A 14964-nucleotide genomic window follows, 5' to 3' on the forward strand; every position below is an offset into this window, starting at 1 on the left:
TTCTTTCTGTAATTTAGATCTTCATACCTTAAGTCTACTAAAAAATTATTTAAACATTACATAAACCCAATAGGCTGGTTTTCCCTCCAATAAGGATAAATGATACCTTCGTTGATAGAATGTACAAGGGACTGTTTTATTATTACAGAGAAAAAGAAAATACTTTTTAAAAACTTGAATTATTTGATTAAAATGGAGTCTATGGAAAATGGCCATCCTGTAATTTGGAGCTTTCTGGATAACAGGGTTCAAAATAACAGATCCCCTACCTGTATAATGAAAAGTGTTGAAAGTAAGCAAATCACCCTTTCTGATCTATATGTAAAAGATTGCTTCTAGCTCCCTCTGTACAGATAAATTAAGGGTTTCTAAACAAGAAAAGAATTAGACACACTTTTTCTGACACTTCCAGCTTTATTTCTGTCCTGTCGAGAACAGTGCAAGAATCACACCAAAATGACTCCATTCTTTGCTAGCTACCAACAAGAAACACACCACAGAATTAGAAACATTTGATTGGGTGATATTTTTTCTTTTTTTTGAGTTGTTTTGTTTTTTCTTGTTGAATGACAATACATTTACAGGTGAAACAGAGTTGAAAAAAAGCAGAAAAAGGAAAGGTTCGGCACTAGGAATCTGGAACAGCACACATCACATCTTTACCTAAGGTTTATGAGTACACTTGGTAGCACAGCACATTTTAAAAAGCTCTTCATATTTCTTACTACCAAAATGGAGCTTGGATTAAAAGCAATGCATTAGGTAACATGTTTTTTCCTTTGCCTGTTTCCTTTTTAGATTGTGTCTTTCATGGAATATTAGAGACTATGGGAATGTGGGAAAGAAGTACAATAGAACTAAGGGGCGTAAGAGCATGCAGAGTGCAGATCTGCCATAGGACAAATTGTTAGTAAAGGGCACAGTTGAGGCCTGCATATGCTTCTGCTCCCAAACTTGCAAGTCTGAAAGACCCACAAGTTAGGGGATGGGTAGGAAACAGGAGCTGGGATGTCTACATGCCATCCCCTGCCTACTCCTCATGAATATAGTGCTACTGAATACAGGCAGAGCTGTATTCACTGGGGGCCACAGGTCTGGGTGCTTTCATATAAAGCACAGAGACCTGCAGCAATTTCTCCAAGCAACAAGATATGCAAAGTACCAAAAATAGCAGATTATGTAAATTTCTTTGCACAGTGTCTTTCTGCTTGTAAAAGACCAATTATATCTTAGCACTTACTGTATGTCACAAACCTCCATTGAGGTGGGCTATGAAACTACACACACCAACCACATGAGAAATCTTCCCTGTTGCCATATTGTGGCAAAAATGGCTTGGTGTTAGTGATGGGCGAATTTGCGAAAAATTCGCGAAACGGCGCCGGCGCCCGTTTTTGGCGCCGGCGTCCATTTTTTCGGAAAAAAAATTTTGACGCCGGCGAATTTTTTCCGCGAATTTTCGCAGGCGTTTCGCGAATTTATTCGCTGGCGGCGAAACGCGCAAATTCGCCGCGAATTCGCTCCTGGCGAATAAATTCGCCCATCACTACTTGGTGTACAACCCTCGCCAAGAGATAGGAGTTTTGTAGTTCTATTCCAGAATGTGCTCCAATGGTTTCTCCAGTCCTCTATTATGCCTATGATAAATCAACAGTATCTACTGAAAAGCAAAACATTAATCTCTTGCATATTTTTGCATCTTATAGTAAGTTAACAGTGAGATCCATGGTTATACATTTGGCAATGACTTTAAAAAAAAAGCTATACAAGAAGTTTGTCAATTTTTTAGATGATTTTTTTTTTTTACATTGCAAGTTAACAATCAACACTGAACATGCCTTTGTACAAAGTTGTGACTCGGTAACAAATAAACAATAACAATGCACAAAAAGAAAGGTTTGCTTGTTTCTTTCAACGGCTCCCACAAGTTTATTTTAACTTAACTTCCTTAAAGTCGCATGTCACCTCAGCCATGCCCTGGAGCCTGGAAACAGGGATGTTCCTTGTTCACACGACTTCCTAGTGACCTTCTGTTTTACTTGCCTTGGCTTCATGGTTGGTGGTTCCCGAAGATAGCCAAGGAGACAAAGACCGTGAGCTTGTTTGCTTGGCCATGCTGTAATGGCTGATTAAAGTGTAGAACCTTCCCCGTGAGTTGGAATCCTGTGCTGAATAATAAGCATCCAAAGAAGATGGTATACATCTCTTATGCTGTGAGGAGTAAACAGAAAGTAATAAATATGGGTTAGTATGCTCAAGCTCATTCATTTAGAATAGGATATACTATAAAGGTGGCTGTAGATGTAGATCAGTCATCACCTTATTGCCTCATGTAAGGTGCCAGCTGATGGGTCTGTCCAAACAATATCTGGCTGAAAACCGGCGTGATATTGATCAGGCAGGTGTGATTTTGCCATTGGATCAAGGACCACATCTGTGCATTGATGCAGTCCTCGTCCTGACAGCCTACATAGAGGCAATTATGATCTAATTGGCCAACGATTGGATGAGCCTGATGTTGTATAGTGTAAGGCTTATCTGTTAAGCTTATGGGAGCTTTTTTTGCCCAATCTTTTGATTCACCAATTAAAAGACTAATACTGTAAACGATATAAAATGTTTTCCACTCTACATATAATAAACTCCTGACTTTATTTGTTAAAAAAAAAAACAGTTGTATGTAACTTGAGTTTGTAACATTTCTTCTACAGATATTTTTGTTATTTTTGTTTAGCCTATTGTTCCAGGGTGATAAACTACATTCTGCTTTTTCGAGTTCACTTAAGAACTGAACATCCTTTTTGCTCAGCTGGAGCTGTCAACTTTTCTGTATACAGTACAAACGAGGGTCGAACAAAGGCCATTGCTGTCTAAACCCACAGAATAACAACACTGTTAAAATAAGAGTTATGCTACACGGCAAATAATAGTATATACATTGTATATGAGTGTTTTCTTGGTTTTGTCCCTATGTTATCTCAGGTTTTATAAACTCAATGCTATGAGACCCAATACTGTGTTGAGAAATGCAAATTTTGAATGGGTAATATGCTCCTTCCCAGTAGTTTACTCTACTGAGCATTTCGACACCTAAAGAGAATATTTAAAAACACATTTTCTAGGCCCTAACTGGCACATTGCTTCTGTCCTTGTGTCAAGCAAACATGTATCGTCTGTGTATGCCCACAAAGGTATAGCTTAGCTTTAACACTGGTTCTTTCCATAGCTTTATATTTTCTCCACCTCAATAATGATGTCGGGACCCAAAGTGGAAGGAAACACAATTATTAAGTCCTTCTTTTATTAACTAGTCAATTACCCAATTTTTATCTATGAACTATTCAATTTGCCAATTCGTATTTATACTTTGTCACATTGAAATATGTGCAAATTAAGTGTTTAGCTTGCACAAACATTAATTGCATGGAAAAGTAATCAGTAGGAAACCTCACCTGCAACCTCATCACAAACATCAACATGTGAGGGATGCAAAGCAGAAACCAGAGGTTTTTTATGTGGGGCTGATGATCTAAAAATAGAACTTGTTTACATCGAGTAAAAATAATTAAAAAGTAGCAGCATTTTATGAAAAAAAGACTGCAGCTGTGCAGTGTAACAGGAAATATTGTACGTGTAGAGGAAAGAATAGTCCATTAATTATCAGCATGTTCTGTATGCCAAGAAGCTAAATAAAGGATGTGGCTAGGGATGGGTGAATTTTTTCACCATGTTTCGCCACGGAAATAATGGCCATAGACTTGTATGGTGTCGTGCAACCAAAAAAAACGTGCGTCAAAAAAATGTTGCCGCCCGTCAAAAATTTTTGACACCCATAGACTTTAATAATTTTGCCAGCTGCGACTTTTTGGCGAAACGGCGGAATGAAACGGGTCAAATTCGCCTATCTAGATGTGGCTCCTACAACGATGCTAATGATGCTAAATATACCTCAAAAGCCACCTTAAACTACTTGAAGAAAAGCAAGCTAAAGGTTTTGGAGTGGCCCTCACAGTCCCCTGACCATTGAAAATCTGTGGGTAGAACTACAGCTTGCCATACACGGGCTGATAAAAGCTGCCAACAAGCTTATTGGCCTGTTTATGGGGCCCTCCGACAGGCTTCCCTGACCGATATCTGGCTGAAAGTCGGCCAGATGTCGATCGGGCAGGGTTAAAAATCCTGTCGGATCATGGGCGCATCTGTGCGTTGATGCTGTCCCGCGAACAGCCTGACGTTTACACTCCGTTATGATGGGCCCAAGGTACGTGTTTAATAATTGTAAGTAAAAGGTCTTCCTTACTGAAAGTCAATTTCCAGGGGGTATCCTACTAACACTACACACAGCTGCTAAACACTATAAAGAGTATACCATAAGGAAATACATTTTTTTTTTTTATTGTGTGCTGAAGGAAATAACATGTAGGAGGAAGAAAGGAAAAGGCAGTACAAAATGACTATCCTCTGACTACAATATTGTCCTGGAGTAAGTTAAAAAGCATTGACGTAAACATGGCTTATCTACACTAATTTATTTGTGCCCCTAGCAACTCTTCCCTACTGCTCGTTGTCTGCTTATTGCTGTCAAAACACAACACTTAGTTACCTGCTTCAAAGAGAAAGACGCCAACAAAAAATATGCTTTCAAACTTCAAAACCTCCAACGTTTCTCTGTCTGTTCCAAAATATGTGCCTTTTTTTTAACTCATTTTGTGCTATTTTTTAACTCATTTTGTGTAATGTATGAACTGCCCACATTGGTTAGTCTTTAAACTTTTATTTTGACCCTTGTCTTCCCACTCGGCTTTTCTTTAAAGAATAATCAATTTAATTTTACATATTGAATACCTAGTTTTTAGCATTTGTGCCTTTATCTGTCAAAATTTCCAACCCATCTTATAAAAAATGTCTATACAGTACCAACAGGAACTTTTATTTATTGTATGCATAATATTATCTGCACTAAATCAGCCCTTTGGGGGCAGGTGTAGTTGAATCCCAATCATAACTGTGAATACACACACAAGTCAGCATTGGAATTGTTGTTTTCTACAATGGCTAAGAAATGCATTGTGTATCATTAGCCTTGGCTTGTCCATTCATATGTTTAACACATCCACAGTATGCTAACTTCTTCTAACTTTCCAATACTAATGAAAACTAGTGGATGCATAGAAACAATACATGTTACTACTTTAACGCTTTATTAATTGAGTCCATAATCAAAGCTAAATCCATAATAAAAATGTTGCGTTTAATGTGGCTAATTCCAAAATAACTGCAAAAATAGAGATGTTTCTGTAAAATTTATTTTTCTTAAAAAAATGTCTTTAAATTAGCATATTAGCATATAGTAATTTATAATTTAAGTCAACTGTACCCACAAATTCATCATTATCATCTCTCTGATCAGGGTCTAATTGCAAACAGATTTTAAACAGCAGAATGGTGAATGCAAACTGCTATGCATTACCTTTTATTTAGTACCTTTTATTCTGCTACCACTTCATTTGTACATCTGCCCATGTAATTCCTTACAAAGCCATCAGTAATGCATATTCTTTTGCGTTTGTATTCCTGAGGCTAATAATATAGTACATCTTTCAGTCAATCCCTCTTGGAACATTCTGGTTTTTCATTACACTGTTATCACCAAGGTGTCTCAAAGTAATGGCGTAACCTGCCTTGAGTTTATTTTGCTAAGTGCTAAACACAAAACAAGTCAAGTGCTTTTTTTGACAATGTCAAAAATTCAATATTAGTGGTCTGTTTGAGGGCTCCTCCCTGCGGTTGAGCCGCATTTCTCTTTAGCTACAGCTCAGACCTACAGCACCTGGACCACCAGGAGTTCCTGTGATCTGGATGTAAATTTGAATTTTCTTTTTTAATAACACCCTGTGGCAGTCACTCTGAGTTACCTGGTTGGATTGTACCCCTGGTAGATTCGACATTCATATTTGACTTTTTAACTAGATTTGCAAATAGTGCATGCATGCTCTAGACTAGAATATTCTGGATTTGCAAATAGTGCATGCATGTTCTAGACTAGAATATTCTGTATTTTCACTAGTAAAGTGCTCATTATAACTAAGTGGGTGATCTGATGATTATGGGCCCATCTGTAAAGTGATGCAAAAAGAGCACATGACGTATCCAGTACAGACTAAAGAATTATTGATTTTCTTCTTCTCTGAGCGACCAGTCTTGACAAGTAACATATATCTCACCAAAGAACAATACACTACATCCCCGGTGCATTGGCTAATATGTCTTTACCTCCCTTGCATATCTTTTTATGTGTTGTTTAGAAACACAAGGTGGACTCATGGGGCCTATTTATCATCCTGTGTAAAACATTAGAGAAAAACATCAAAGTGATGTCGCCCGTAGAAACCAATCTGCAATTAAATTTCAACAGTCACCTACAAGTTAGAAAACAAAAGCAACAAACTACCAAGACAAATATCATGGCAAAACTGAGTGTTCCGTAGATCTTTGTAAATAAGAATTACAAAGCCCCTAAAGTGACTAGTGTTCTTTGCAATCTCCCTGACCCCTGGTGTTACCATGACAGCTTACACTGTGCTCTTCAAATAATGTAGGCTAGGAAAATTCATTTTTATCCCTATAGGTTAAGCATTGCAGTCATAGGATATAACTCCTCTACTCTTCCTTAACAACACTTGATTGTTGAGTGTACTAAACAAATATCTTGGATACTAAATACTTTGCTTCCAGTAAATGAAAGAAGCCGAGTACGTACCTTGTAGACAAATCCATCTGGACAGCTGTGGTCATATGTGAAGGCTTTATACACCACAAGGAATACTATACAGGCAAGAAAGGCAAGGGCCAGACTTATTAGGATTGTTACCTAGTAGAAAAAAATGAAGTGCCCATGATGGGCAACCTTATTAGTATTGGCAGAATCTTTGTTTCTCTTAGAAGGTCTTAAACTAAAACATACATTTCCAATACAAGGCTTTCTTTTTATTATTCAGCAGTTATTTTGAAGTAAAACTCTCACAAAAAAATGGGGGTGTCACAGTAATTTTTTTTAGAATTGTAACTTCATGTATCTTTTTCTTAGACTCCTGAGGAAGGAGCCAAACGTTTCACAAGCTAATATCACATCTTATTTTCAGCTTTTTTGATAATGCATCATGAATAAAATTACATAAAGACTTTATTTTTCAAAGGGCTGAAAGCTTTTCAAGGAGTTTGTGCTTTTAGCCCTTTAAACCTTTAAAAGATGGCTTTGTACGTTTTTTCCATTAGGAGTGACCCGAACAATTCACTTACAAGCTATCTGCCCCCTGTTTACTGCATCTCTGGAAATGGCATTGAAGGTAAATTAATCTAAACAGCACAGAAGTGACAGTTTTACTGTGGATTTTATATCATTATTTCAAATATAACTACTTGCAATTACTGAGATATTTTCAACGTCAAATGGTTATAGCAATACACTTATTATGCTCACAGAAAAAAAGACCACGGCACAATATAATGGCATCTATTTGTCTGTATGCCATAGCTGAGATTTTACAACTCATAAAGCCTGAGTTTAGGACAGAGACTCAGTACTTATGAGTGACACAGCGAGAGCAGGAATATGGAATACAGGTAATGGATCCATTATTCAGTAGCCCATTATGTAGAAAGCTCTGAATTATGGCAAGCCCTCCCTCCCATAGAGTCTATATTAATCAAATAATTCAAAAAAAAATTTCAACAAGGTGGCATAAATAGTCTTATGTAGTACGTAGTTATACTATACAATTCCAGGCAAACAGTTTACATCAGGTTTTACAATTAGTGGGAATGTTTTGGCTAAGCTTATGTTTAACATAAAACTGAATAAACAGGTAAAGTATAGTGTTAAAGAGAGACAATGACAATTAAGATGAGGGGTTAAGGGGAAGGCAGTGAGAGTTCTCACCTGGCATTATTAGAGTTACCATGTTTCCATAATATCTCAGCAAAGTATATGTATGTTAGTCACATTGCAAGAAAACATACAGTAATATTACCATGTGAATAAACTGTTGGAAACAAAGAGATACTCATGTGACAGGCAGGGAGATAACCTGGGTGGGTAGTTATTAGTCTGTGCAGTGTGTGTTTTATTCCATAGTGTCCATGGGATCCAAATTGTTTTGTATTTATCTAGTGTGTGGTGTATTGATGCAGAATGTTTTTCCATCAAGGAGATCCACCATATTTCCCCTTTATTCCGAAAGGCCTGTTTTCCATTTTTTTATTGTGCATCTGGAGGCAAGGCATATTTAGGCATAGTTTGAATTACTTTGAGTCAGAGTCTCCGGTTTCTGAAATAGTAATACTTGTCACGGATCTGGTAGAACTTCTTTTTGCAATAATGTGCTCATAAACCTGAATATTTCTTTCCATAGTGTGGATATTAATGGACAAGTCCACCAAATGTGTATCCAGTGTTTGAACCAGCAGACTGCAAGCTGACTTGGAAAGGGCATGACATAAACTCAAATTTTTATTCAGCTGCCAATAACACTATAATGTCCAACCTCACACGTCAATATGTGATGTTTTTTGGGTTATTGGTCACATTCTAAAGCTATCAAGGCAAAACTTCAAAAATATATCAATGTGATTAAAATACCTTAAGGATAGGGGCACACTGGGCGATTCAAGGAGATTTATCGTCTCGTCTTTGTGGCAACCAATCTCCCCGAATGCCTTCCCTCTCTCTTGCGCTGGCTAAAATGAAAAATCGCCTGCGCCAGGCGACTAAATCTCCACAAATTCCCCAATGTGCCCCTACCCTAAACGTTAACTAACTAACATATCCACACAAATCCCAAATAAGCCTTTCAACAATTGTCATCACTAATCTTTCTTAATTACTTCCCTTTCAATGGATCCCACTAATCCACTGTGTAAACCATTTAATCATCTCCAATTGTTTGCACATGACTGTTAAACCTTCATTTTTCAACATTGTTTTTAAGATCCAGATCTGAAAGTGTTAATGCTAAATTTGGCCAAGGCAAATAGAACTATAAAAGGCTATATAGAGCCAGGGTCTTGCTGGCTGGCTTAAGGGAGGCTGAAGTCGTTGATAAATATCGACCTAATAGCCAGTGTCTCATTGATCTCTATGAGTGTATCAAAACATTATATTGATCTTCTGGCACCTACAAATTGGGTAGTTCCCGGCTTAACCAAGTTATTGGCAACCTGTCATTTTCTGTCACTTGGCAGCTTTCAATCATCAGAAGGTCTTGTCAGTGGCAGGTCACTGCTAGGTCAGGTGTGGTGTTAAAGTAATAACCTTTGATTGGTTGGGATGAGCCAATAGAAGATGTTCATAGAAAACTTAGGCAGTGTTGACCTTTAGAAGGTAACCAGAAGTTATTTTCTGCACCAAAAAATGAAAAAGTTCTGAACTTGACATATGTTGTATCAATGCAATTCTAGACATAGGTAGATTTGAGAAAAAAGAGTGATCACGAGCATTTCCTCCAAAACCGGTAGTAAGAATTGGAAATGGTTCTGCAAATTTACCATTTCTTGCATAGACTCATTCACTATTGAATTAGATACCATTGCACATTATTTTTCAGAGGTAAACACATCTTTACTTTATCAAACATTTAGCGCATTGATTTGAATCAAGCCCATTGTTAGTTTAATATATGTGTGTGGGTGTGTATCGGTCTGTATAGGTATGCGCACTGGGGCTTCTCTAGAGTAGTTCAATTTGATGTTCATTCTCTTTTTACAACCGACAATAACTATGTAACGGTACTGCACAAAAGAGAAGTCATAAAGATAAAACATACAAACAACAAAGTAAGACCAACTCAATACTGCACTAATGTTTTCTGCTTTTTAAAGAAACCAAATGAGGCATGCACAAACAAAATCAGCTGAAAATAGATATTATATTTTTGTTAGGTAAAAAAATACAATGCTATTCCATAGCTACGAAGATTGTTAAAAGTGCTTTAAGTATTTAACATATTAGGACATTTTCATTATTAATAGGGTTGTGTTGGAAGTCCATCTCTTCTGTAAGTATTGAAGTATTATTTACAGTAACATTTGCTTCTTTATAAATACGGTGTAAACAAGGCATTAGGGAACTGCGTCTCAACACAAAGAGGCCTAGTTATCAAAATTCAAATTTGTGTAATTTTAGAGGGTTTTTTTCTACTTCAAATAAACTCTCATAAAACTCCCAGAAAAAAACTGAAATATTAGCTTATTTATGAAAGAATCCGACCATAAAAAAACTTAATGAAATAAAACTGTGAAAAAAACCTGAATATCTTAAATTTGTGAGTTTTCAAGCTAAAACATGTTTCAAAATACTAGAATTGAATAAATAGTTTACATTTTATTGACTTCTACATGACCTCGCAAAATTTTAGATGACAAAGCATTATATTCCATTTTTTCAGGCATTTTTACCTTAATAATTGATGAAAGTTACATTTTGAGTTTGTGAGCTTTAGCTCAAAAAACCCAAATTCGAAAGTTGATAAATCAGCCCCTTAACGTTAAAGTACACTGTACTGAGAGCCAAATACAAGGCATAGATTTTCCCAATCACAAAAAATAAAAACCCACTGTCACCCACATTTCAATCAACATTTCCCTACTTGAGGTTCTGTTGGAATAGAATTTAGTCCCAACCAGGCATAAACAAATAATGAAATTCTGAACCAGGGTCTATAAAATGATATTTTCAGTAACTGTGATAAATTTACACAAGCCACTGGACCAGGCACAATTTGGAAATAGAATCCTGAATATAAACAAGTATACAAGGATCCTTATCACCTAAATTTGTATCACAGCTCAGTTAACCATTGCCAGCTTGTAGAAATCCTCAACCCTATCAACCTAAAAATAAAATGACTTGGATTTTAGTGGCCAAGAAACTGACCAGCATTCTAAATGATAAACGAACACAATTTAAAAAAATATTGGACCCTGTACAGTACACTATGTCACCCTGACAGTATAAACTGTACTCCTCTCTCCAATTAGCTGATGGGGGTAGGGAGGCTTTAATGTGTTAAAGGGGAAACAAAACCTAACTATGGGAAACCTCAGTACAAAAAAAGTAGCAGTGTAAGAGGCATGCCGGTGTTATAGGCTGAATGGGAATATAGCAATACATTTCTTGATCTACATTGTCATTGATCAAGCAAAGGTTGCTGATTGAGTAATATGGAACCAGACAGTATAGTTAATTCTATAATGATATAATGTACACCCGGGAGTTGGGTTTTTGGGTCAAGAAAGGGCCAATGTACAATCTTCTCCACCCTTTCCCTTCCCCCTTTCCTTCCTCCCACTTTCTGGAAAATGTTAACATTACGTTATGTTTTATTCATGTCAACTTTTTTTTACAATTTTTGTTACAATTTTTAATTCAAATTTTCCTTTTCTCTGCAATTTGCCACCTTTAAGTTTTTTCTTCACACACAACACAATCTTTGTATTAATACTTGTACAGAACAACATTTATGAAAATACACAAGGGTATATTACTAAAGACTAAGGAGGTTTTTGGTAACATGGGTAACATGGGAAAGATTTGGCCTGGATGCATAAGTTATATCAAAAAAATATATATCCCAAGGCTTCTTTATAGTAAAAACAAGTAATTTATTAGTAATCACATTAAAAAGTTTTCGGTAAATACTGACCCCAAATGGCCCACCTTACGCGTTTCGTACCCTCCGGCACTTAGTCATAGGTGTCTCTGTCAGTAAAACATCGAGTACAGAATTTAAATCTAAGTAGTCCCACCCCTTGATTTGGCCTGGGTCAGTAACCAACAGGAGAAATCATTCCCATGGAAACTGGAAAGTTAATTGATTGGTTTCTGTGAGAAACTAAACTTGAGCAAAACATTACCTATGTTACTACAGTACATATCCATCGTGTACTGGCATTAGCAAATTAGAGTAGCCCAGTCATTGAAAGTAACTAAAGCTTTACCAATGTATGGAATGGAACAGCAGGCACAAGTATGCCAAAATTATAGGAATGCCCTTTAAAACTCTTAAAAAAAAGTTTATCAGTGTTATTCTTTATTGGGTACTATTACGGGCACCTGTTTTTGTTCTCTTTCAGAGAAAGAAAAAGACAATCATGCTGCTCCTTGAAGTGCTTGCCTCAACCCACTAAATATGTTACACATCATAACAAATATACATCACTTTCACTGTACTGTATGTCACTTTATCACAGGGACGTCAAGCAAATTGACATTGACACACATATGAAAGATATTTTAGAAATATAATCCAGTGGGTGCACAATACTCAGCGATTAAACTGAAAATGTAACTGAAAAGGCATTCATAAATTTAGTCTTTGTTCGTGTGTTGTACCAAATGACCTGGATTTTACATATTCCATAGAAATTAACTTTCTGTTGACTGTTGTTATTCAGTTCCAGCTGGTGATTTATTAAATATGTTAAGAGAAAATATAGCATGGGGGTATTTTGTGCAAAGTAAGATACGCCTCCATACTTGCACTTACACATATTGTAGGAGTTGGATCTCCAACATGGTTTTTGGTCTCAGCTGTTGTAAACTTGTTATCTATGTATAACCCACAGGATTGCCGCCATTGCAAGGGTGTATACAAAATTTACACGTAGTCATTCCTGATTTCAAACACAAGGCGGGACTTTAAATTATTTGTAAAAAGTAACAAGGAACATCTTAAGAATCTTTATTCTAATGCTAAAAATCGGAGCCACTGTCTGTACTGTGAATGGTCAGGTTTTGCGTTCTATGCACCAACGAATAGTAGAGGGCATGGGCTCAAATCAAAGATTATTTAAAGGGCACCTGCCACCCTAAAATAGTTTCCCCAACCAAAGGTGTGGGCTAATAGAGTCCCCCCCTGCTTGGGGGAAACAATAGGCTTTTTTTTCTAAATTGCACGTGTATAATAATCGTCTAACATAGGCACTCAGCAAAAGACTTGGATATTGGTAGGCTCGTCAATCACGCTGGCTAGAAAATTTTATTCGGGCACATTTAAACGCACCCAAACATCGGCTACTGTTAGTGCTGAATCGTCAGATACAGGTAGAATTATATTGTTTCTACTTGTATATTTGGTGATTCAGCTCTAACACGTCTCTATTGAAAAAAAAAAACAATCTTTCCTCAGACCAGGAAATATCGTAATTATTACATCTATGGCCACCATAAGTCAAATAGATCACTTTACAACACAGCGTGGCTGAAAGAAGCAGACATTTGTTTCTTTAAATTAATTTTCTGCATGTTGTCAGATCTCCCAGAGGTTTGCTGAAAAATTAAAAGCCCAGGCATGACTTTCAGCTGTTTCTCTTCTTCTCAAATGGTCTCCTTTGAAATATTTGTGAGTGCAACATGCAAATTCTCTTATAATGTAATATTGCTTTACTTATTTATCAGCCACGTGTGCTGTACTCTGGTGCACAATGAATGAAATAAACACCAGAAACTGGTGTGCCATCTGATGGCATCTAAAACAGCACTTATCATTCTTTGTTGTATGTATCAGATTAAATCTCTGAGGAAAATCTGCTGCTTGTTTATACTTGCTTGTTTGGTGCATGAGTTGCTTCTGAACAGCCCATGGTTCCACCCGTGGCTCCCTATCACTTGAATGGGAAACAGTGGGCAGCACAGGTGTGAGCTTTTCTCAGCTTGGTAATAGAGCAGACTAAAAACGATGGAATATTTTACACAATTCGACCTTTGATAAATCAGTCCCATAAGACGTACTGTATTGCTAGACATTTACTATCATGGACATACTGCCACATTATGCATGGATCATACAAATTGTCCATTATGAACAGGCTGTCAAAAATATATTATGGGCCAGATTCCGATAAATGAGAAACATTTATTTTATATCTTATGGATGAGATTCAATTGAAGGAGGAAAAAAAAACATGTCTCCTAATTCAGTTTCCATTTTCCCAGAGACTTCAACAGAGTTTTCATGTGATTAACAGTGAGAAAAGTTTTTCTCATCTAATTTAATCTGACCCTATGGGGCCAATTCATTAACTTCGAGTGAAGGAATAGAAGAAAAAAAACTTCGAATTTCGAAGTGTTTTTTTTGGCTACTTCGACCGTTGAATGGGCTACTTCGACCTTCGACTACGATTTCGACTTCGAATCGAAGGATTCGAACTAAAAATTGTTCGACTATTCGACCATTCGATAGTCGAAGTACTGTCTCTTTAAGAAAAAACTTCGACCCCCTAGTTCGCCACCTAAAAGGTACCGAACCCAATGTTAGCCTATGGGGAAGGTTTCGAATCGAAGGATTTAATCGTTCGATCGAACTATTTGCGCAAAATACTTGGACTTCGATATTCAAAGTCGAAGGATTTTCATTCCCAGTCGTATATCAAGGGTTAATTAACCCTCGATATTCGACCTTTGATGAATTTGCCCCTATGTCTCAAAGGAAACTGATGAAAACAACATTTAAAGGGAATGTGCTTTGTTATTGCAAATTTGCTTGCACCTGTTAGCGACCATGTTAGCACCATTTTTGATTTAGACAGGAGCACCCATACTTTTATTGATGTTGTCCCATTATGATCTACATCCATAAAAGCACTGTTAGCATTTTGTTCCATGGAAAATATTAAATATAATATTGATTTATGGGAAAAGTTATATAGCTATATTTAAGAATTTAATTAATTATTTATCTTATTTAAGAAGCAACTATTTCTTATGTAACCTTAACAGAATAAATATCTGAATAAAAAGAATGAAACAGAAAGGTAATTTAGTCAAGCTGTTTGTTGACTGAGATCTACAGATCACCAACTAAAGGTCTACTGATATATCCCGATCCACCTTTTGGGAAGCCCTGGATTAAGACCTCAATGACTTTGTCGCAAAGTTTGTGATCAAATTTCTTTTGCAAACGTTTCCAG

At 36.7% G+C, this 14964-nt stretch overlaps 1 protein-coding gene across 1 annotated transcript in view; it reads right to left on the reverse strand.

Annotated features, from left to right (window-relative positions):
• Nucleotides 1-394: 394 nt before the first annotated feature.
• The window catches only part of nsg2.L (neuronal vesicle trafficking associated 2 L homeolog), a 31366-nt gene continuing 16796 nt past the window's right edge, over nt 395-14964 (reverse strand). The window contains exons 4-5 of the mRNA XM_018252171.2: nt 6761-6871; nt 395-2211 (exon numbers count right to left, since the gene is read on the reverse strand). Of these exons, the coding sequence (XP_018107660.1) occupies nt 2020-2211; nt 6761-6871 (303 nt within the window). The 3' untranslated portion in view covers nt 395-2019. The remainder of the gene's footprint in view (nt 2212-6760; nt 6872-14964) is intronic.

Source organism: Xenopus laevis, chromosome 3L, assembly GCF_017654675.1.
Source record: "Xenopus laevis strain J_2021 chromosome 3L, Xenopus_laevis_v10.1, whole genome shotgun sequence".
In the NCBI taxonomy this organism is placed as follows: domain Eukaryota; kingdom Metazoa; phylum Chordata; class Amphibia; order Anura; family Pipidae; genus Xenopus; species Xenopus laevis.